Source organism: Peromyscus californicus, unplaced genomic scaffold (genome assembly GCF_007827085.1).
Source record: "Peromyscus californicus insignis strain IS unplaced genomic scaffold, ASM782708v3 Scaffold_4__1_contigs__length_199733344, whole genome shotgun sequence".
Taxonomy (NCBI): Eukaryota; Metazoa; Chordata; class Mammalia; order Rodentia; family Cricetidae; genus Peromyscus; species Peromyscus californicus.
Window position 1 is genome coordinate 187309204 of NW_026294562.1, and position 23461 is coordinate 187332664.

The 23461-nt window shown below is 51.2% G+C and overlaps 3 protein-coding genes across 8 annotated transcripts in view; 1 reads left to right on the plus strand and 2 right to left on the minus strand.

Annotated features, from left to right (window-relative positions):
• Window positions 1–5451, minus strand: part of Prkcg (protein kinase C gamma) — a 28412-nt gene extending 22961 nt beyond the window's left edge. Inside the window, exons 1-3 of the mRNA XM_052763025.1 lie at window positions 5014–5451; window positions 4630–4661; window positions 3613–3695 (exon numbers count right to left, since the gene is read on the minus strand). Coding sequence (XP_052618985.1) covers window positions 3613–3695; window positions 4630–4661; window positions 5014–5183 — 285 coding nt within the window. The 5' untranslated portion in view covers window positions 5184–5451. The remainder of the gene's footprint in view (window positions 1–3612; window positions 3696–4629; window positions 4662–5013) is intronic.
• On the plus strand, window positions 4258–9514 carry LOC128125539 (uncharacterized). The gene is made up of 2 exons (XM_052763027.1): window positions 4258–4683; window positions 6779–9514. The coding sequence occupies exons 1-2, from the start codon at window positions 4273–4275 to the stop codon at window positions 7355–7357; spliced, it is 990 nt and encodes a 329-aa protein (XP_052618987.1). The 5' UTR covers window positions 4258–4272; the 3' UTR covers window positions 7358–9514.
• A 1465-nt stretch (window positions 9515–10979) lies between these two features.
• Window positions 10980–20260, minus strand: Myadm (myeloid associated differentiation marker). Of its 6 annotated transcripts, none has more exons than XM_052763544.1 (5): window positions 20064–20260; window positions 19275–19340; window positions 18676–18963; window positions 16133–16220; window positions 10980–12668 (listed from the first exon to the last, which is right to left on the minus strand). In XM_052763544.1, the coding sequence occupies exon 5, from the start codon at window positions 12664–12666 to the stop codon at window positions 11710–11712; it is 957 nt and encodes a 318-aa protein (XP_052619504.1). In that variant the 5' UTR covers window positions 12667–12668; window positions 16133–16220; window positions 18676–18963; window positions 19275–19340; window positions 20064–20260; the 3' UTR covers window positions 10980–11709. The 6 variants fall into 6 exon arrangements, with proteins under 6 accessions (XP_052619504.1, XP_052619502.1, XP_052619503.1 ...); XM_052763542.1 differs by having other exon boundaries at window positions 19275–19344; XM_052763543.1 differs by lacking the exon at window positions 18676–18963.
• Window positions 20261–23461: the final 3201 nt, after the last annotated feature.

Consider the following 23461-nt stretch of genomic DNA (forward strand, 5'->3'; position numbering starts at 1 on the left):
GAGGACCTGTGAGCCACCCTTAGCCCCAGGTCCTCCACTCACCGCCTTCGCTGGCCCCCACGTGAGACGAAGACTCGGTTACAGCACGCACCAGAGGGCCTGACTAGATTAATGGGAGGCTCACAGCAGAACTTATTATGTGGGACAAGCCCGTTGCTGCTAGTCTGACCGCAGTTATCTCGGGGCTGTGGTTATTAGGAGGGGTTTTATTGCTGGCCCTGAAGAACCCCGAGTTCAAATAACAGCCAGGTCACTTCCCAGATGTGTGGGGTTTTTTTTTTTTTTTGAGCAGATTCATTTCCCAGTTTTGAGCCCCAGCAACCTCCTCTGTCAAACAGAAATAAATATTCTTTCTATGTCTTAAAGCGACATTAAATGCCCAGGGTCTGATTATGCAGGAATTTAGGACATCAGCCAGTACCTTCCCCACCCACACACCACCCTACAGGGTAATGCCTGATTCTTGGAAAATTATTTTCTCTCCTTCCTTCCTCCCTTCCTCCTCCCTTCCTTCCCTCCTCCCTTCCTTCCTCTCCTCCTCCCTCCCTCCCTTCCTTTCTTTATCCCTCTCCCCCGTTTTTCTTTTCTTTCTTTTTACAGGCTGGCTTGGAACTTATTGTGTAGGTCAGGATGGTCTTGAAGTCCTGATCCTCCCGCCTCTACCACTGAGATTCCAGGTATCTCACGGTCACCATGATAAACATCACCATGGTCAGTGCTAGGGACAGAACCCAGGGCTTCTAGGCAGGTGCTCTGCGCCACCCCCCACCCCACCCCCCCACCCCCGAGCTACAGCCGCAGCCTCAGATTTAACTTTCTCTGAGCAATCATTGAAAGAATTATCCTGAAGGGAGGAAAATTAAGATAATCTCAGGCTTTCATTTGTTTTAGTGAGATTTCTTTTTTTTTTTTTTTTGGTTTTTCGAGACAGGGTTTCTCTGTGTAGCTTTGCGCCTTTCCTGGGACCCCCTTGGTAGCCCAGGCTGGCCTCGAACTCACAGAGATCCGCCTGGCTCTGCCTCCCGAGTGCTGGGATTAAAGGCGTGCGCCACCACCGCCCGGCTTTAGTGAGATTTCTATCTTCACTTTTTTAGATTTGTGATTGTGTGTGAATGAGTGTCTTGCCTGTATGTATGTATGTGCACCATGTGTGTGCCTGGTGTCCACAGAGATCAGCAGAGGGCATTTGATTCCCTGGAACTGGATGGTTGTGAGCCACCTTGTGGGATCTTGGAACTGAGCCTGTGTTCTTTACAAGAGCAACAAGCACTCTTAACCATGGAGCCACCGCACCAGTCCCTAGTTTTCTGTTTTGAACTCATTCGAGCGTGTATGTGTGTGTGGGGGGGGGCACACATGTGGAAGTCAGGGACAACTTGCAGTCATCCATTCTCTTCCTCCACCATATGAGTCCCAGGGATGAAATTCAGGTTGCTAGCCTTGGCAGCAAATGCCTTTTCCAGCTGAGCCATCTCGATGATCCAATTTTTTACTTACTATGTTCAAGATACTATCCCAAGTGTTTGACTCAACTGAAGCTGGGAAATGACCCCACAAGTAGGCACAATTCTCACCTCACTTTCTAGCCTAGGAACTTAAGATGTACCGTAAGTAATTAAGCCATCTGTTTTGACACACACCTGTCATCTCAGCATTTGGGAGGCTGAGTCCTCAGTAGAATGGGGGAGTTTGAAGGCACCCTGGACTACATAGAGAGATCCTATCTAAAAACAAACAAAACAAAACAACAATAACAAAAAAAAAAAAAAAAAAAAACAGAAAAACACGGGGCATGATGGGGCATACTTTTAATCCCAGCACTCAGGCGACAGAGGCAGATGGATCTCTATGTGGCCAGCCTAGTCTACATAACAAGTTCCTGGCCATCTAGGGCTATATAGTAAGATGTTGCTTCAAACAATACAATAAAAACAAGACCTCTGAAAGAAACCAAAAAGACTTTTGATCTCTCCCAAAGGAACAGAAAAGACTTTAAAATGTGTTTAAAATTTTTAAGAAAGAAAGAAGAGCTCCAAGAGATAATTCCTCATTCGAAGAGGGACTGACATTCAGATCATGTGTTCTAGTTCACGAGTCTCTGCTCAGATGGGAACAGAAGAAGAAGAAGCAACTAATCTAATCTTATGAGCAATTATACAGATTCAAGCCTACACTGGGTGTAAAACAGTTGATGAGTATGTATGTAATCAGGACCTCATAAAACACAGCTAGCGTTGGAGGCAAGCAGGTGCACAGGCAGGCAACAACAGACCCTGGCGCTGGTACACAGTGGTGCTCAATATATGTTCTATGTAGCCACATTCTCTAAGCAAATTCCTGTTTTCTTCAGCTGACAAGGAGGCAGGTGCCTCGTGAGCCTCTGTGGATCTTTCCTCCTGCTTTTTCTTTGAGATAGCGTCTCGCTATTTAGCCCAGTCTGGCCTCGAACTCGTGACCCTCCTTCATCAGCCTCCCAATTGCTAGCTTCACTCTCTATGAATCATATGACCATCTCTTGCCTTGTATCAAACTCTGGGAAGAAACACTCTGCTGAACTGCTAACATAAGATTGGAAACTTCAGGAGAACAAGGGAATCCATGGCTGATATGTAGAACTGAATTGTATTGCAAAATAAATTAAAAAATAAAATAAAAAAAAAAGATTGGAAACTTCTAGATTTATGCTACCCCGTTCAGCAATGTAGCTGTTCAAATTTAAATCAATCTGAGCAAAACCATTGTTTAGGTTTCTTCTCCTCAGAGCACCCCTGTTTTGTGCCAGCTGTAGGCTGCTGATGGCAGCCATGGAAAGAAGACATCTCTGTTACCATAGGCAGTTCCACTGGTCACTGCGAGGTCACAGGGGAAGAATCAGAGATTTAATGAAAAGGTGAAGAGGGGGAAGGGAACAAGTGCCCAGAGTTGACTGTGCTCCTCAGCCCCTGCTGTGCAGAGTGTCAGGGCAAGGTGGATATGAATCTGAGTGCATTCACGTGTGCGACTGCATGGGTGTCTGTGCACTGTGGGGTCTCTCTGAGCCTCCCTAAACATCTAAACGTCTTTTATCTCTACCACTTCCTATTTCTCACACACACACACACACACACACACACACACACACACCCTTAAGACAGTTAGATCCAGGCTTGCCTGGAACTTGCTATGTAGACAAAGTTGGCCTTCAATTTCAGATCGTTCTGCCTCCACCTCTTAAGTGCTAGGATACCTGGCTTGTGCCATGACGTGGCTTCGAATTTCTCTTTTCCTGCATCTCTGACCATCTTCTGAGATTCTCTCTACCTATTTTACTATTTCGGTACTGGCATGGATTCGGCCGACGGCAACTTCATCCTTCCAATGATGACTTTTGGTCCCTTCAACCCCTGCTTCCTTTCTGTCCCCTCACCTGTGTCCCTAGCCTCTTCCAGGCCCCTTCTCAGTCCCCCTTTTCAGGCCAAGGGCAAGGAATCTGGGCCAGACTAGCTCCCCCTATCTCTCCAGCCCCCCTCCCCTCCCAGCCTTAAAAATAGCAAGAGAAATTGGGACGGACGCCGAGGGGGTGAGGGCGGGGACATGGCCTGAGGAGGAAGAACCAGGTGTCTGGGCACTCACGTCCGTCTGGGGGCCCTTCCCAGCGCCTGGACACTCGAAGGTCACAAATTCGTGGCATCGGCGGTGAACCACGAAGCTGCAGACTAAAGATGAGAATGCAAGAGACACCGAGGCAGGAGAGACCCCCAATAGACACAAATTCTGAGCTATACATCCAGCCCACAGAAAACCACAAAAAGAGGAGTTCCCACGGAGAGAGTCCAACGGAGAGAAAAACAGAGGAGAGACCCAGACCAAGAGTCACATGGAGAGGGATACAGAGACAGAGAGAGCAGGACCCAGAACCCCCAAGAGATAGACTTGAAGGAAAACAAAAAGAGACAGAGAAACACAGTGACACAACCCGCTAATGCACACACGTGCGCATACAGAGAGGGGAGAGAGAGAGAGAGAGAGAGAGAGAGAGAGAGAGAGAGAGAGAGAGAGGAAAGCAAGAAGAGAGGAAGACAGGTTTTGAAGAGAAACAACAGAAATATCCTGAGACACAGCAGAGAGCAGCAACTTGAACAGAAGTGAGTCTGGGGGCGCTGCTTCGGCCCGCCCCCCACCTTGAGTCACTCTGTTCTCAGCCAAGTGGCAGCTGGTGTTTTAGGACTCGCCCCCCTCGCCCGGCCCCCACCCGCCCATTAGTGACCCCACCCGGCCTGCCCCTGCTTTAGGATGGATGGTGTTGTCATAGCAACGGCAGTCTGGGAGGGGGGCTCTGACTTTGCATCGCCGAGCCCCTTCCCCCCTTCGGCTCCCCTTTTCCAAATCTCCCTGTTCCCATGGAAACAGATTCTCCAAATATCTGTCCCCACCTGGAGCCGGCCGAGGGAGGGGCCCCCAGCACCACCTCCGCGGTGGCCCTGCCATCAGAGTTTCCTCCCCACCACAGGCTGTGTCTCTGCCACACCCCCCGCCCAGGGCTCCCCCGCGCCTCTCTGGGGACCACAGAACACGTGTGCCAGCCGCCTCAGCTGTGAGGCCCCAGCCTCCACCCTCGGGGGTCCCAGGAGTCCAGGTCCCAGCTCTTACCTTGACATTGCAGGCCCTGCTTTCCAATGCCCCTGGAAGAATCAAGGATCTAAGGTCAGTGCAGAGAGGGGTACAGGGCCCTCCCATCCTTGCAAGACAGGTTTGTGGCTTCCCACCTTCACCCAGGTGTGTGAGTGAGTCTCAGTCTCCTTCTACTGGAACCCAGAAATTCTAGTCCCAGCTCCTTTTCCCTTGGACCCTGGAATCCAGCTCTCAGCCCCTCCTCCCTCAGACCCAAGAACCCAGGCTTCATCCCCCCCATCCTTAAGCCCAGGAGTGGGGGCTGCAGCCCCCCTCTGCTCAATCGCTTGGGGGCCAGTGTGACATGACGGGCCCCCAAGTCCCCTCTTTCTCCAGCCCTCTCCCCCAGCGCGCTTCCCTCACCAGATGAAGTCGGTACAGTGACTGCAGAAGGTTGGCTGCTTGAAGAAACGAGCGGTGAACTTGTGGCTCTTCACCTCGTGGACCACCTTCTGCCTCAGCGCCCCCTTTCTGCAAAACAGGGGTCGGGGTCCCCCCTCTGAGTCGCCTCCACCGGGGCCCAGACCCGCCATGGCCCCAGGAACGCAGCAGGGACCACGATCTGGCCCTTTTTCTGAGGAAACAGGTGGACGGGAAAGGGGGACTCCGTAGACTCAGAGATGGGAAGGGCAGGGGCGAGGCACCTAACGGTGCGCAGCGCAGGGCAGAAAGCGGCACCCCGGCACCGGCTGCACCGAGGCGGGAGCAGGCGGGTGAGGTCAGAGCAGCAGGCAGGGGCACCGAGGAGCCGCAGGCACGGGCGGCGGCGGGAGCTCCGGCTCCCGGCACCTGCTGAAATGTAGAAGCTGGGGGTGGGGGGGGTGGGGGAGAGGCGTTGCCATGACGACCAAGGGGGCGGGGTTTCAGCTTAAAGGCGCCCCCTCCCCCCCCAGAGCCCAGGACAGATGCCCCTCCCTCCTCTCCACGTGCACACACCCATTCCGCAGGCGGTATGCAGGGAGGGGACGTCCTCTGAGTCTTGTCCATCCCCCTTCTCCCCAAAGACATTCCAGTCTGTCATTCTGGCCCCGACATCCCCATCTTCCTCCCCACTCAGTTGCATGGCTCTTGAATCTGGGCTAGATCTGTGTGTCTCTGTGTGTCTCTGGCCATATTACTCATATTAATCAAGAAACTTTGTGTTCAGTGCTAAGGACTTCCGGATGAACGGAGAGGCTCGTGTCTCACTCTCCGTGATGCTGCGGGCTCTTTTATCGCTCTCTGAGCCTCTGGCTTTACTGACATGCCTCCCTCTGGGTGTGTCTCTCCTCTCTCTCCCACTTCTTGTCTCTCCTTTCCTCTGTGTTCTCTCTCTGGTTCCCCCGCCCCTCTCTGCCTCTCTCCTTTTCTTGCTCACGTCTCTCCTCATGCCCTACATGGTGAAATGTTTTCGTATCCATCTCCCTGCCTTTCCCGGTCTTTTCTCCACTAATCTGGGTTCCTTGTTTCACCTCTGCCAGTTAAGTTCAGCGTTTCCCGATGTCCGTCACTCTCTGCTTCTGCATTTCTCCCCTGCAGTCGCTAGGGGATGCTCTCCCTGAAGAGTTGCCTGTCCCTCCTTTCCTGTGCCTCTTTCCTTCTGTCCCTTTCTCTCTGACCCACTCAGGGTTTTTCTTTTTGGCCCCGTGACCCTCTTTGTCCTTGGGCATCCCTCCCCCTCTCCTTGTGACTCTGTCTCTAGTGGTCTCCTCGCCCTCCCCATTTCCCTGTAACTGTCTCTGGGAGACTCTCCCTCCTCGGTGACTCCCGGTGACTCTGTCTCCCGGGGAATCTCGACCCTCCTCAGTGTCTCCCTGTGACCGCCCCGTCTCAGGGAGACTCCCTCCAGTGTCTCCCCGTCTCTGTCTCAGAGACTTCTCCTCTCTGTCTCTCCCTACAGCTCCGTCTCTGGAGGTTTCTCCCCAGTCTGTGTCTGCCCGTAACTCTCCATCTCTGAGGGCCTGCCCCCTCAATGTCTCCCTGTGACAATATCTAGCTGTGTCTTTTTTGACTCTGGATCTCCCTGTGACTCTGTCTCTGGGGTCTCACGTGTCTCCCTGTGACTATCTGGGTGGGGGCTTCTGACTCTGTGTCTCCCTGGGATTCCCTATACACCTCCCAAGTTTACTCCCCTGCGTTCCTCCCCCAGGTCACGCCCCCACGGTGCGCCCTTTCCGCAGTTCTGGCACTCCAATGGGTCCGATCTGGCAGGAAGCCGTTCATAGGCCGTGGGGAACCCTGGCCCGCCAGAGGCTGTCGAGCTCAGTGCACTCTGGGACTTATAGTTGAGGCCCTCGTACAGGCTATTCTTGGGAAGCAACAGAGAACTACTTCTCCCGGCGTGCCCTGCGTTGGCGAGGGTGTCTATAGTACCACGCCTTCTTTGCGGTTTTTGCCTAGCTTGCGGTTGCGTCCAGATTCCAGAAGGTGCAAGGGAGGTGGAGGAGTTCGAGTCAACTCACAAGCACCCTTCGCTGAACGCAGAGTTCCCTCCCCACCCGGCAAGCCACCTCTAAATGTCTGTGGTTCTCTGGGGCGACGGGTGGAAGGCACTAGGAGTCCAGCTTCGTCCTCTGCTGCTTTTCCGAATCAATACAGCAGATCACTGGATGCTACAGCTGTGTTTAGTTTTGTTTCTTCTTTTTTTTTTTTTTGGAGGCGGGGAGAGGGAAAGCGAGACAGAATTTCTCTGTGTATAGCCCTGGCTGTCCTGGAATGCACTCTGTAGACCAGGCTGGCCTCGAACTCAGAGATCCGCCTGCCTCCCAAGTGCTAGGATTAAAGGCGTGCGCTACCACCTCCCGGCTCTGTGTTTTGTATTTTAAAATAGGGGCTTGCACACCTTTAATCTCAGAGGCAGAAAGAGCTCTGTGAATGTGATGTCAGCCTGATCTACATAGCAAGTTCCAGACCAGCCAGAGCTACACAATGAGACTCTTGTCTGGTAAATACATACATACCTACATGGGTCTCGTGTATTTCTGGCTGGCTTCAAACTTGCTAGGTAGTCGAGGATGACCTTGAACATCTGAGCTTCCTGCCTTCACCCCCCCCCCCAAAAAAAAAAAAAACTGGGTGTGCGGGCGTGCTTCACCACAGCCTGGGGGCTCGGGTGCTGAGGATTAAACTGAAGGCCTTGTACCAGCTGATCGGCACCCACAACCCTCTAGCTGTTCTTTCTAGTGTCTTCCAGAAGGTATTCTTGAACCAGGTAGGGGAAGGAGTGGGCGTAATGCCCTTCTGAGAAGAGGGATTCATGCAGATAGGTCTTGGTAAACACTGAAAAACATAAGACATTTCTTACCCCATGAGTATGTGTCCTAACTGGCCCTTCTCCCATGTACTTCCTGTTAAGTCTCAAACCTGGGACAAAAGGCTGATTGACCTGCCTATTTAACATATCAAAGCAGACCTGGCTGCCAGGTCCCTCCTGCATTCCTTAGTCCCTGCCTGTGACAGAGTCTGGCTAGCACACTCGATCCCTTCCCTAAACTACTCCAGCTCAGGGGTTGGGCTGCCCTTCTCCCAGTTGCCCTTCCCGATATAATCCAGCTGTTTTGGCTGCATGGCCCTTCTGTTTACCTTTTACCCTCCTGGCCTCTTGGTCTCCTGGTTCTCCCCTCTCCCCTCCCTGCTCTTCTCACATGGCCCAGCTCAGGGTCATATTCTCTCTGGACTCTCCTAGATATCTCTTTGGCTATGCTCTCCCTTCTGTCTACAATAAACCTTCACCTCCACCATACCTAAGAGCAGTCGTGTCCTTCCCTTTTTATTTTTTGTTTTTCATTCATTTCCAAATTTTGCAATGTTTTCCAAGTTACAGGAGCAAAAAAAGGTTTCATATGATCCTGGAATGTTTTTTAATGACTTATTTAATTTTATGTGCATTGGTGTCTTGCCTGTGTGAGGGTGTCAAATGCCTGGAACTGGAGTTAGAAGCAGTTGTGAGCTGCCATGTGGGTGCTGGGAATTGAACCTGGGTCCTCTGGAAGAGAAGCCAGTACTCTTAACCGCTGAGCGGTCTCTCCAGCCAGATCCTGGAATTTCTATGGGTGTGTTTTATGTATGTGATATTCAGGTGAATTTCAGCAGCGAGGGGCAGGATCAGATCTGGATGGAGTGGGTCCCAACCGGGCAAGGGTACGTTGGACAGATAGTCAAGGAGAAGGCAGCTATGAATGGTACTTAGGAGATAGACCAGTGTTGCATGAACTGTCAGGAGACTGTGCTGGGAAACACAGGGAAATGAGTGCATTTTGGAGAAAACTGTTGCACTCAAATTGGAATGAATATATGAGATAGGGTTTCCCTGTGTAGCTGTGGCTGTCCTGGAATCAGCTCTGTAGACCAGGCTGGCCTTGAACTCACTGCCTGCCTCTGCTTCCCAAGTGCCGGGATTAAAGGCAAGGGCAACCCATACCCAGCTTGGACGTTGTATTTTTTTAACTTACTTTTGTGTGTCTGTGTCCGGTTGTGGAGGCCAGAGGGTGTCAGCAGTTTTAACCTCTGAGCTATCTATCTCTCTTGGAACTGGAGTTGTGATCTGCTAGGGTGGGTGCTACGAACTGAACTCCAGCACTTTGAACTGCACCCCCTCTATCGCCAAGACATTGTGTTTCTGAATTGCCAAGGTGAGATTTTCCTCCCGAATCTCTGTGTGTGTTGCTAGGGATAGGACTGCTAGGGCCTCGTACATGCTAGCAAGCACTCTTCCTCTGCGCGACTTGCTAAACCACGGTGGCTTATATCTCTCAAGTACTCATGGGACTCTCTGGGGGAGAAATCATGTTCATCTCTTTCCTAGCCAACCTTCCTGGTTTCTTCCCTCTTTTTAAAGATTATAAAATGAGCCGGGCGGTGGTGGCACATGCCTTTAATCCCAGCACTCGGGAGGCAGAGCCAGGAAGATCTCTGTGAGTTTGAGGCCAGCCTGGTCTACAGAGCCAGATCCAGGACAGGCATCAAAGCTACACAGAGAAAACCTGTCTTGAAAAAACAAACAAAAAACCATTATGTCTGTATGTCTGTGTGAATGTAGGTATAGAGGCCAGAAAAGGGTATCATATCACCTTCCTTCACTCTGAGGCAGGAAGCCAGCAATCCCCAGTGATCCTCCTATCTGTCCCCCAACCTGAGGGGATGCTCAGCCTGTTCCATGGGTACTGGGATGCAAACCCTGATGCTGAAGCATGTGCTTTTTAACCAACCTCTGAGCTCTCTCTCTCTCTCTTGGTTTTAAAGAATAATTTAGAAACCTAACAGGCTACGGTATAGAGTTCAGTTTGGTAAAGTGCTAGCCCAGCATGTGCCAAGCTCTGGGTTCCGTCCTCAGCGCTGCCTAAACAATACTTTGTGGTAGCTCATACCTGTAATCCCAGCACTGGAGGTGGAGGCAGGGCTTGAATTTACCCTTGGCTACATAGTGAGTTTGAAGCCGGCCTAGGCTACATGAGACTGTCTTAAAAGAAGGGGGGGGGGATCCAGACGCTGCCACTGTTTAATGATGAGGCCAAGGTTCTTAGTCTCAACCCCCTTCCACCATAAAACTGAAGAATCTGGGTCCCAATCCTCTCTTGGAGCCCTCCCCACCCACCTACCCACACTCCCCCCTCCCCACCCGTGATAAATAAAGCACGAGTCTTCCTGTTATCTTTATATTGAGATTTTAAAAAAAGAACATTATGGATGTGGGGTGGGGGGGTGGGAAGGGATGATTGACAGGAGCTAGAGGAACCTAAAGCTCCAGAAAATTAAAAAAAAATAAAATATATATTTATACATTTATATATATCTATATATACCAAGTAATGCATGTGAGTCCCAGAGAAGCAGGAAGCAGCAGCAAGAAGCAACTAACGTTAAGACACACAGACCCGGTGCGTGTACAGCACACACAAGCCATCCCAACCCTGACAACGCACCCCCTCCCACTCAAGAAAAGATGGTTAAGAAATGTCCCTCTTGAATGACCTTCACAGCTGGATGTGGTAGCACACCTGTGATCTCAGCACCTGAGAGGTGGAGACGGGGAAGACCAAGGGTTCAAGGGCAGCCTCAGCTACACAGTTAAGTTCAAGACCAGCTTGGGTTACAGGAGACCCCGTCCCAAAAGCTTAAAAAAAAAAATAGCTTCTTAGTCGTTTTGGTTTTTGCCTTCATGTTCAGGAAAAAAAGTAAGAGGCCAATAATGTCTTTAAGGCCGGCAGAGGCCATTTTTTTCCCCATCTGTGCTAAAGCAGGCCATGTTATTTTTAACACTGAGATGGAGGGCCACCATTACTGTCCCTCAGAAATACTTCAGAGTTGTCTTTAAGACCATGTGGGTATTTTTGGTGGGTTTTTGTTTTGTCTGTTTGTTTGTTTGGATAGCACAGAGAATAATTCAGCAAAGGCATCCATCCTTTGCTTCATCTAGGATAGCCTCTAGGCAGTGGGTCTTCAGTAAGCCTGGTAAAAAAATTCTAGAGTCAATTTTAGGCAAAGCTGAGTGACAAGGTAGAGGCAGAGACTCTCTGCTTAAAGGCTCCTGGCTACCGGAAATTATTGACCTCCAGAGTTTTTTTGTTTTGTTTTGGGTTTTTTTTTTTGGTTTTGAACTTAAAGGAGAGGTGCGCTATAGGCCTGGTCCCCAACCCCTTTAACACACACGCACATACTAAGGCACAGCTAAGGCAGGCAGGCAGGCAGGCATGCTTTGGCAATGAGGGCCCGAGAGAGGCCCATGGGGTGAAGAACTGCAAAGGAGTGTGGGATGTGTGGGGTCAGCACCTTTGAGGGGTGAGGGAGAGAAAGCAAGAACTCTGAGGGCTCCGGGGAAACCGTGGGGATAGGAATATGAAAGAGGTAAAGCTGTGGAGACAGCTCCGGGGCAGCAAAACAGGAGATAGACAGGCAAACAGGAAGAGGAAAGGGAAGAAAGCGAAACAAGGAAAGAGAACAATGAGTCAGGAGGAATATATAAGGAGGAAGAGGAAATGGGAGGGAGGTGAGGAGGAGGAGGAAACAGGACGGTACCAAAAACCTGGGCAATAAGATGAAGAGGTTGCCAGAAGGGACGGGGAGGGGAGCCCCTTGTTAACCTTAGACCTTGACAAACACCAGACGGGCGGAGTACACCAGATCAGACACATAGGCCAGCAGGTTGACACCTGTCAGGATGGCCACCGCCAGTCGGCGGTCCCAGTAACACACAGAGTGGGGGTGTGTGTACGTGCAGCTTGAATCCGATGCCCGCCGGGGGTAGCCATTGTACCTCTGATCAAACTGGTAGAGGGGCCAGAGGACAATGGCGGTGGCATACAAGAGGACAGACAGTAAGGCCAGGCCTGACAGGAAGGTGGGGAAGGGGATGGGCAACATGTTGGTACAGTCCCCCAGGTTGAGCAGGATGGTCACGGCAGCCAGTATGAAGCAGATGGCGTAGACTGCCACACACCACTCCAGGGCCGGCTTCTGCTGGTACAGGGATGGTTCGCTGATGAAGGCGAAGATGATACAGGCTACGAAGGTCTCGAAAACCTTGAGCAGCCCCGGCACGGTAGCCATGTAGCCAGTGATCTCACCGGGCCTTGCACGAGTCCAGGCCACTTCGGTGGCGTAGGCCAAACAGGCGACACAGGAGAAGGTGGTGGCCGCGATGGCATGGTCCCGGGTCCGTCCGTGAGCCATGAACTGCACATAGGTGGTGGGGTAGATGATGGAAGACGACAGGCAGAAGAGAGCCGCGTAGCAGGCGTAGGTGATAGGGAAGTTTCGCCATGACAGGGGGAAGCGGGCCTGGAGTCCGCCCAATTCCACAATCAGGATGATGAGCGTCACAGCAAAGCAGAAACACCAGGTGAACATGGCCCAGTTACCCATGGGCCCCGTCCAAGCAGCCACACTGGCCACCAGCGAGAAAGCCACGCAAGTGGATATTAGCTGCAGGAGGCGGAGGAGGCCCAGGGGCTGGGTCAGTGCCCGAGGGGACCCCACAATGGTGGAGGAGGAGGACGTTGTTGTAGTCGTGATGGTTGTGCGGGTCACTGATACCGGCATGGCTGAGAAAAAAAAACCAAACCTTTGGATAAGGCCTCATACTGAGGAATCCACACACCCAGCCCCTCATCTGTCTTGGAACAAATTATCTTGATCTCTAAAAAGGGTATGTCTCAAAATAGGGAACTTGTAACTCGGGCAGTGGGCAGTGGTGGCAAACACCTTTAATCCCAGCACTCAGGAGGCAGAGGAAGGTAGATCTCTTGAGTTCGAGGCCAGCCTGGTCTACATATTGAGTTCCAGGACAGCAAAGGCTACACAGAGAAACCCTGAGAAGTGAAAAAAATTGAAGAAAAAAAAAAAAGGAACCTGTTTATAAACTATAAGAACGAATTGGTCATCTAGGTTCTAGGCTCATCCCAGATGTGCCCATGAGAGAACTCAGAATCCAAAGACCCAAAGCAGCACTTCTTGCTCTTTCTCCCCAGGGACTCAGCAACCTCTCGACTGCTGGAGTATGGTGGGCCAGTAGATGCCTCAGTGGACAAAGGAACTTGTAGCCATGCTGAACAACCTGAGTTGGATCCCTGGGGCCCACTGGTGGAAGGAGAGAACCAACTCCTCCAAGTCGCCTCTGACCTCCCCCACATGAGTACATACAGACCCACCCCAAACACACACATAGGGCTGTGGTTTTGGGGATGTGGTTCAGCTGATAGCATGCTTGCCTACTGGTTCTGATCCCGGCACTGCATAGACCAAATGCACACCTGTGATCCTAGTATTTGAGAAGCTGAGGTAGGATTACCGTGAGATGGAAGCCAGCCTAGGTTACAATAGTGAATTCTAGGCCAGCTTGGGCTACAGAATGAGATTCTGCCTTTAAAAAAAAAACAAAACAAAAAAAAAAAACCAGCAATGAAAAGATTATGGTCTAAGTGAGTTACGTTACTTCCTCCTCTGTGTGACCTAGGGCTTTGTACCCCAGGCTCTATGAACAAAGTTCCCCCTTTCACCCTGCAGCAACTCAGTCATTTCTAGCTTCTAGCATTCACAGCCAAGACTCCAACTTCCTCAAACCTTAGGCCCAATGAGTAGACTTTTTTTCTTTTTTGGTTTTTCCAATGTAACACAGGGTTTCTCTGTATAATGGCCCTGGCTGTCCTGGCCTTGAACTCACAGAGATCTGCCTGCCTCTGCCTCCCGAGTGCTGGGATTAATGGCATGTGCCACCATGCCCCGCAAAAATAATTCTTTTATGGTAGACATTAGCAGCCGCTATACATCCAATATTCCACCTTCCATTCCAGCTCCCACGTCTAACCAGAGCACTGGACCTCCATCCTTCTACTTACTCCTCTCCCAGAGATCTCTGATCTGGAACGTCAAATTTTCTTTCTCCCCTTCCTTCAAGTTTCATGAATCCTCCCCCTAATCCTACTTCAGACATGGGGAAAAAAAAAAAACAACCAAAGGCAGCTCAGTTTCCTCTTTCCTATCATGGAGCCTATCAATTCCTATAGGGACTTGGCCAACAGGTTCCTCAAGTTCAGGAAAATTCAACTCCCTCCGCTCTCACTGTTCAGTGGCCCAGCCCCATCCACTGAAATTTCTAGCTTTCAAGGCCAGTCATGCAGGGCTGGACCTCCGGACATGCCTCTCAGCCTCCTAATGTCCCCCGTGACCCAGACATAGGATGGGGGTAGAAGGACTAACTTTTTTTTTTCCACTGACAAACCTTGTCTTAGACTCAGAACTTTAATCAGATGCCAGCTACCCCCTCAGGATGCTAACTGTCTGACCTCTCAGCTGATGCCCCCCAAAATATGGGGAGGCAGTTCCCAGACCCAGGAAAATAAAACTTCCTTATTGCTATTTTCAGTTCTGCCATTATTTCCTCTGAATTGAGCATCAGCTGCTGGAGGGAATGGAAAGGCTCAAATGACTCAAAAGCTATAGAGACCTGGGCCAATGAGACCGTTCATTTGGCAAAGGAACTTGCAACAGAGCTTGACAAACCTGAGTTCAATCCCCAAGACCCACATGGTGCACAGAACTGAATTCTGAAAACTGTCCTCTGACCTCCATACACTTGCCACGGGGGGGGGGGGGGGGGGGGGGGACCGGGGGGGGGGACCGGGGGGGACGCGCGCGCGTGCGCACACAGAGAGAGAGAGAGAGAGAGAGAGAAGAGATAATTACATGTTAGAAGGAGAAAGATCATAGGAACTTTCAAGGCTCAGGAAACATACTCAGAAAGTACAAGGTTTTTGGTATGAGACCCCTTCCCAAAGCTGAAGCCCCACCACAAGAATATATGAACATTGAGCAATTAAGAGGATGGGGTGGGGGTGAGGGGTGTGTGTGTGAGGGGGGTGGATAGTTTATTTAGCCGGAGGTGAGGATGGGGGGGGTATGGATATTTCATTTAGCTCAGTAGTGTTGGTGCGCGCCTTTAATCCCAGCACTCAGGAGGCAGAGGCAAGTGGATCTACAGAGCGAGTTCCAGATGGGCAGAGCTACACAGAGAAACCTTGTCTCAAAAAACCAAGTTGGAAGGGGGGGGGTGTTGGAAGGCTCTTCTGTCCAGCTAACTACAAGTTGGGCAGTATGCTCCATGGACGTATCTTTCATGAGTCATTACCCCAGCTGGGGTGGGCTTTTCAGTGATGTCCAGTCCCTTGCAAGTATCCCAATCAACTCATTGGCTCAACAAGCTGTAAGCTATACTCGGGTTAACAGTTTATTTGGTCTGCCATCCTTTTTTCTTTTTTTGGTTTTTGAGACAGGGTTTCTCTATGTAGTCCTAGATGTACTGGAACTCACTCCATAGACCAGGCTGGCCTCGAACTCACAGAGATCTGCCTGCCTCTGCCTCCCAAGTGCTGGGATTAAAGGTGTGCGCCACCACCATGCGGTAGTGTGTCATTTTGTGCCCTGAGATGAGCATAAAAGTTATTCATAACTTTCCCCCAGGATAAGTCATGCTAAGGTCAGGCCCATGGAAAGACAAAAGGGCAGGCTTTAACCTCTGGAAGCTCACACTGTCCCAGAACAGCTCCCAAAGTACACAGGAGCCAGCTCCTGGATACAACTTCTTAGGCACATGGATAACTGATTCTATCCTCTGGAATCCTTTCAGGTTCCTTCTGTATCAGGATCTAGGAATCTAGGCACCATTCCCTCCTCCCTCATACCCAGAGATCCAGGCCCTACCCCTTTCCTTCTGTAGATTCAGTTCAGTATACCTGGCCAACCTCCCTTAGTCAGACCCAGGAATCACCAGTCCTATCATAGACCCCAAAGTTCAGGTTCCAGGCACTCCACTCTTAGACTCAGGGATCCAGGCTCCAGGTCCTCTTCCATCAGACTCAGAATAGGACCCTCCTCTCTTAGACTCTCGGTCCAGAACCTCAGCCCTCTTCCCTTAAACTTAGGGCTTCCCCTCCCCCAGCTCTTCACCTTCAAGAACTGTAATTACAGTCCAGACCACAGCCGCTCCACCCTCAAGAACTAGCACACTCACCTGCTGTCTTAACTGACGACCGGAAGGAGAAAGATCCCGCTGCAAAGGCGAAGAAGGTTGCGTACCTGGAAAAGGTTGATCAGAAGCCCTGAGGAGGAGAAAGGCAGTCAGGGCCGAACTCGAGACAGTCCTCCCTCGCAACACCCTGACCCCGAGCCCTAGACTCTACAGTTGGGACCTATCTCCCTGTGGGGACGCATACTTGGCGGCGAGCCCGAGAGCGAGGTCTCAGAGGTTACCCCGAGGAAGCACCGCCCTCTCCTTCCTCCCCTAGGACTTGCCCGTGGGCGGAGTGGAAGCAAATGTGGACAAAGGGGCCGGCCTTCAGGCCGGCTAGGGGCGTGAGTGATGTTAACCTAGCCCCAGCCTGGCAGGCGGCGGAGGGAGATCCCTGGGCGGTGGTTGCAGGGCCGGGAGGCCCAGCCTGGCCCCGCGTCTCCGCTCCTTATAAGGGCTTTAAGTCGCCTCCGCCAGGGCAGTGTGGCAGGGACCAGGAGGTGGTGCCAAGACCCTCGAGGCCCACTCAGAGGCTGCCCGCCCCTCTCCAGGACACCCTGGCTGGAAACTGTGGGTGTGGGTGGGGCGGGGCGGGGCGGGGTGAATCCTGGATTCTAGGAGAAGGCGGGAGGGTCCGATTTGTGGTTCCTTGAAAAGTGTGAGTTGGGAGCCAGGCAGAACGACTCCCACAAGTTGTCCTCTGACTTCCACACGTGCCCTGTAGTCCGTGCGCCCCCCACCCTCTGCAAAGTAAATATTGTTTTAAAAGTCTATTTTGAGACAAGCTCTTACTATGTAACCCTCGCTGGCCTAAAGCTTGCTATGTAAACCGTGAAGACACTGAGCTCACAGAGATCCGCATGCCTCTGTTTCCCAAGTGCTGGGGTTTGTTTGTTTGTTTGTTGTTTTGTTTTTCAGTTCTGAGTCCCGAATGGAACGCGGATGAGTCTGGCCTGGTAGCGCAGGGCTGTATTCCCAGAACCCCAGGAGAGGCAGAATTGGAAATTCAAGGCCTTCCTGTAGCCATAGTCTTTTCAAGACAAGCCAAAACTACAAAAAGAAAAAAGGGGGGGGGGGGAGAGCGGGTGGTGGTGAGGAAGGTGGAGTATTTGACTAGCATATGGAGGTACTAGGTTCAACCTCTGATACCCAATGCCAGGTGGGGATGCGGTTAGGGGGAACGAAACTCTCTGACTACAAGACAGAAACTCCTTTAAAACTCTTCAAATCGCAGGCACGAGGACACATCGCTTCCCTTGCTTCGGGCTAGAAAAGTCTGCTAAACTAGAATTAGGTGCACACCGTTAATGTAGGCTCTCCAGTCAGTGCTAGGGCCTCCAGTGCACCTGGTAGGGGTCACAGGAAGGCAGAAATCCGGTTCAGATCCCACTGCGATTGGTTAATGGGAAGCCAGGACTAGTCTCACACCCAGCACTATAAAAAGTGGGCTATTGACCGCCTTTAATCTCAACACTCAGGAGGCAGAGGCAGGAGGATCTCCGCGAGTACAAGGCCAGCAAGGTCTACACAGCAAGTTCCAGGACAACCAAAGGACCCTGCTTTAAAAAAGAAAGAAAGAAAGAAAAAAAAGTGGGCTACTGTCCAGCCATAAACACTAGGAGGAGGAGGAAAAGGGAAGAGCATAAATCCTTCGGTCTGGAGGAAAGTTGGTTAGGAAAGGAGGAAGAAAAGAAAGGGAGAGCCGAAGAGAGATGACATCCTTGGCTGTCCAGAGGGCCTCCAGCACCGTTTCAAGTCAGAGCTAAGGAATGCTCAGCCCAAGACCTAGGCAGGGCGAGGATACGCCCCTTGAGCTTCCTCCTAGATCTAGTTCCACTCTCTGGGCCACACCCAGCACCCCTGCTGCCGTCTCCCTAGCTACACTCCTGAAGTCATCCATCACTCCACAGACTCAGACTCGGCCACGCCCCACACCAGCGGTGGACACGGCCCTAATCCCACATGGCTCCCCAGCTCCCCCCACACTCCAAGTGCCCGTATAAGGCCTCTGGAAGGAGGGTCACACCAAGGACTTCTCCCCTCCTGAGCACCCCTGGGCACCAGATGAAAGCCTCGCATCCAAGAGCCCCATCTCCCCTCAGATTCAGGGATCTGTACTCCATCTCTCCAGGTCCTCAAACCCAAGAGTCCAGATCCCAATCGCACCCGCCTCCTTCAGTCCAAGTTCAGAGCCCAATCCCTCCTCCTCTAGGACAAATTCAGACGCCCGCCCTCCTCCAGACTAAGCCCCAAACTCCAGCCCTCGTCCCCCAAGACCCATCTAAGTCCAGATCCCAAGCCTGTTCGGTCTGATCTACGGTTCCAGATCCCATCCCACCTCTCTCAGCCTCAGGGGTCCAACCCGCACCGTCCTACCTCAGACCCAGGTGCCCACTCTCCATGTAAGACCTGTATGAGCTCAGAGAGTTCTGGCCCAAACGGAGTGTTTCTAGGGACCCAGACATCTGAATCCCTGCCCACTTCTCTTTCTAGACCCAAGGATCTTGGGCCACTGCTCCTTCCCTTCGGGGTCCCTGCAGCCTCACCTCTCCAGCCAGTGGCGTCTGCAAGCAGAAACAAGAAAGACAGCTGCAGACCAGAAAAAGGGTCTTAGGGCTGGGTGGAGTTGGCCAGCTGGGGAGCGCGCGGGGGCGGGGCCGAGGGCGGGGTTTGGGGCTGGCTTGGGCGGTGAAAAGGTATCTTCCCTGCGTTCGGGCTATCCCTGGTCGGCCCCCAAAGGCGGGGCTAGTGTCACACCACGCCTCTCTAAAGCCCGGAGTGTCGTGGCTCCCTGGCCCAACCAGGGAGGGGGTGCAGGGCTGAGGTCACCGTTGCTGTGGAGACAAAACAGGAAGACACAGCAGCTGGCGGCGCGGGGGCTCCCAGGGGCTATCCTCCCTGACCTAGCTCTAGAAAGAAATCTCCAGGGTTAGGCCCGAGAATGCCGTTGCCTTAGAAACCGACATGTTTACGGTTTTGTTTTAGATGGAGTCCCCTTCCCCCCGCCCCCAAGCTCGGGTCCCCACGCCTAGTCTTACCCCTCATTCAATTCTCCTTCTCTCTGCTTCTGTCCTTGTCTATCTGATGCCCAACGCTGGACAGGATTTAAAAAAAAATAAAAAAAAAAAAAAAAGATCTTACACACCCAGGTGGCAGCGTATTTCGGACCAGAACCTCTCAATTTAACGGAATCTGTGGGCTAGGGTCTTGTCTACCTGAAAAAGAAAGGAATTTAGGATGCCAGGCCTTGAGCTTTTAGGAGTTCTGAGCAAGCAACCTTGACTAGCGAGGCCCCATCCCCAAGGAACAAAGACCAAATTTCTGTGGGGGTTTTTTTTTTGGGGGGGGTGTCTTCCTAGAGGGGAGTGGGATGTATCTCAATTACTCTGTAATTGCAGCATGTGCAGACTGCTGGGCCACGTCTCAGAAGATCACAGCCAATGGGGGCGAAAGGATGATGGATCGTAGCTAAATTCCTGGAAATTTAGGGGGTCCCAGATTTCTGAGCCATGAGACGGTTTTCAGAACAGACGTGGCTGGTCTTTTGCCGAGCCTTCTGGGTCTACAAGGGCGAGCTATTTTTGGCTTGCATTCCTGCCTTCAGGACAAAGGGAGGGACTCAATCTTTACGAGCACGGGCTTGGGGCCCTGGAGCTCTGGATTCCGGGTCCTACCATATGGTAGGGATACGGTGGACTCCGTGGTGCCGCGAAGAGGGGGGCAAAAGCAGGGGAGGGGTTCAGGGTTGGGCTTTTTTTTTTTTTTTTTCCCAGTTGGTTGGATTTGAGGATCTGAAAGGACTGGACTGAGCCAAATGGGAAAGGGAGCTGAAGGTCGCGCTGCGGGAGGGAGCTGAAGGTCACGACGCCAGCCCCCTGGGCAGGGCGGGGACCCGGGATACCTGGCTCCCTCCCTCTTAGCCGCACTCACTCACCCCGCTCTGCAGCGGTCCCGGGCGCGGCCCTGCTCCGCTGCTGCTGGGCGGGGCCTAGCGGCGGCTGCGGATGCTAGACTCTTCCCGCCGGCTGCTTCTGGTTGTCTTCCAGGAGGACTAAGGAGGCTTAGAGGCCCAGCCCCAGAGAGGAAGCCGCAAGCGCCGCGAAAAGGAGGGGTCCGAAGGGGTCCAGGAGCTCAGAACAGCCAGCAACGCGCCCTACGGAGGAGGGAGGAGCTGGAGGGGGGACCTGGCGCTTGCTTAGTGCTTTCCTGAAGTGGGGGTGGGGACCAAGGTATAGGGAACGGGTAGGTGAAGAGCTGCGGGCTCGCTTTGCATTCCTGGGAAGAGACACAGAAACAGACCCTCTTTGTCCATTCTATGCCCTGCATAAAGGAGGGTTTTAGTTTGCTTATTTTATGTGTTAGAATGCAAATGTGGAAGTCAGAGGGACAACTTGTGGGAGTCAGTTTTCTCCTTCCTCCGTGTGGGATCTGAGGATCAAGCTCAGGTCATCAGTATGGTTGGCAAGTGCCTCTATCCACTTGAGCCATCTCGTTGGCCTATGGAAGGTATGGTTTGGGTTTTTGTTTGTTTTTATTTTAATTTGGTTCTTTTTTAAAATGTATTCATTTTTGTGTGTCTGAATGTTTTGCCTTCATGTATGTATGTATGTATGTGTACCACGTGCAAACCTGGTCTCCTCAGAGGTCAGAGGAGGGAATCGGATCCCCTAGAACTGAAGGTTGTGAGCCACCTTGTGGGTGATGGGAATTGAACCCTGATCCCTCTGCAAGATAAGTGCTCTTAACTGCTGAGCCATTTCTTCAGCCACCTGAGGAGTTTTTAATAGGCCCAGCATCAGACATTTTCACACACACACACACACACACACACACACACACACACACACACGGAGTATAAGTCTATATAGTCTATAGATAGTGGGTTGGGTTTCCCACAGATTCTCTTACAAGCCTCCTTCTACTAAGTTACCCCACGACTGTAAGGTTTTGGTCCTTATAAGAAGGTGGAGGCATCTCAAGTGGTCTACAGAGGTCTTGGCTTACGCAACTTACCATGCGGTATCCTGTGGTAGAAGTATTTTCTGTACAGAGATGGCTCAGTGGGTCAAGTCAAACCTCATGACCTGAGTTCCACCTTCAGGGCCCATGTGGTAGAAAGAGAGAGCTGATTCCCCGAAGTTTTCCTCTGATTGACACAGGTCCACTGTGGCATGCATTCCAACACATACACACACACACACACACACACACACACACACACATATAAAACAAACAATCAAAAAAACAAAACATCTCAGTGTTCAGGGTAACATGAACAAGATACAAGAACCATCTGGAGTGTGTGTATGTATGATGCTGAAGCTCGAACCCCCAGCCTCAAACATGCTAGGTGAGCCCTGTACCACGGAGAACTTTCCCCAGCCCAATTTGCAAACATTTGAAGAGTGAGTCACAGGGTGTGATTTTTGAGAAATGTTACTCTTGGGTTCCCAGGTCTGTGTAACCTGATATCATGTATGTGCTACTGGTTCAGTGTGTACCCGTCTTTTAGGACAGAACTCCCACCCGATTGTGCCCAACCTATCACTGTTACCCCCTTTCCAGTAGGCCGTGCCTGTGTTCTAGGAGGCTGACTGCTTTGCGAGTGTTGCGGTACATGAACAACGTCCCCTCCGAACTCGTACCAACTTCTAAATAAACGGTCCCTTGGTCAGAAGCAGTACTGTGTATTTTAACACGATGGTGAATAGAGCGTTCATTGTGTACACCCAGGCTGCTTTTGGCAGAAGTGCAAAGGGCAAGAAAAGCAAATAACAAGCACAGAGTTACTTATTCCGTGGAAGAAAAACGTATTGCCCAACCCATGAGAGGAGAGGTCCAATGTAGTCCTCGGAAGACTGGGCGTCTGGCTGGCCTTCCTAGTACGGTGCTTCCTTGGGGGCTAAGCAAGTGTAGCTGCCACCAGCAAGGTAGGCATTCATTGATGATGTGGCTGGCTAAGGTTGGTGAGTTGAGTCCACCATGATCGATCACGGCCATTTTTGCTTAGAAGCTCACTGAGCAAGCCCTGAGGTATCGAGAGAAGAGCTGACCAAGAGACACCAGGCAGCCATCTGGTCTACCGTATGAGATAATAAAATTCCCTCTAGTTGGGGTGGTTATGGGAGAGTATGAGATATAAACTGTGAGGTGATTTTCATTCTCACGACTTCTAACACCTACTATGTAAGTTTTATTTCCTCAACTAACAATCAAGTCTTTTTCTATCTTACAATTTTTTATTCTAATGTGTGTGCTTGTGTGAATTTATGTGCACCACATGCATCCCTCAGAGGCCAGAAAGAGGAGTCAGATCCCCCTTCAAGTTAACAGATGTTTGTGAGCTATTATGAGGGTACTAAGACCTGAACTCGGATTATCTGGAAGAATAAGGGTTTTTGTTGTTGTTGTTGTTGTTGTTGTTGTTGTTATCCCAGGATGGCTTTGAACTTGCTGTGTAGTCAAGGGTGACCTTGAACTCCTAATCCACCTGTCTCTAACTCTCCAGTGCTGATATTACAAGTGTGTATCACCTAGACCAGTTTATGTGGTTCTGAGCATCAAACGCAGGGCCTAAACAGCTAGTAACAACAGAGCAGTGAAAACAAACAACAGCAAACAGCTCTCTTCCTGGAAGAGACGGCTCAGAGAACAAAAGTGTTGCCTGAACAGGCCTCAATTCAACCTCTGGAAAACACGGTGGAAGGAGAAAACTCCCAAAAGTTGCCTTCTGACCTCCACACTGACATCTAGGCATGCACGTGCATGTACACATGTATATACACACACATACTTATAATAACTTTTTTTAAAAAGTTAAACAGCAGCATAGTGAATTCCAAGTCACCTTGGGCTACAGGAGAGCTTCCCTGTGAGACAGGGTTTCTCTGTGTTGGCTGTCCTGGAACTTACTCTGTAGATAAGCCTGGCCTTGAACTCACAGAGATCCACCTGCCTCTGCCTCCCAAGTGCTGGGGTTAAAAGTGTGCACCACCACCACCACCCAGCTACATGAGATCTTATTTAAGGAGGGAAAAAGCTTCCATGGGGGCTGGCGAACGATCTGCAGTTAATAGCTCTTAACCACTCTTGCAGAAGACCTGAGTTCAGTTCCTAGCATCCGTATTTGATGGTTCACATTCAACCATAACTCTTGCTCCAGGAGATCTAATGCTCTCTTCTGGACATGGGGGACATTGCACTCACATATGCACAGACACACACAGATCACACAAAATTTTTTAAAATAATAAAAACAAATCTTAAAAAAAAAATTAGCTTCCCATTTCTTTTGGCCCTGTGCCATGAGCATGTTTGGTAGCTGCTGACCTC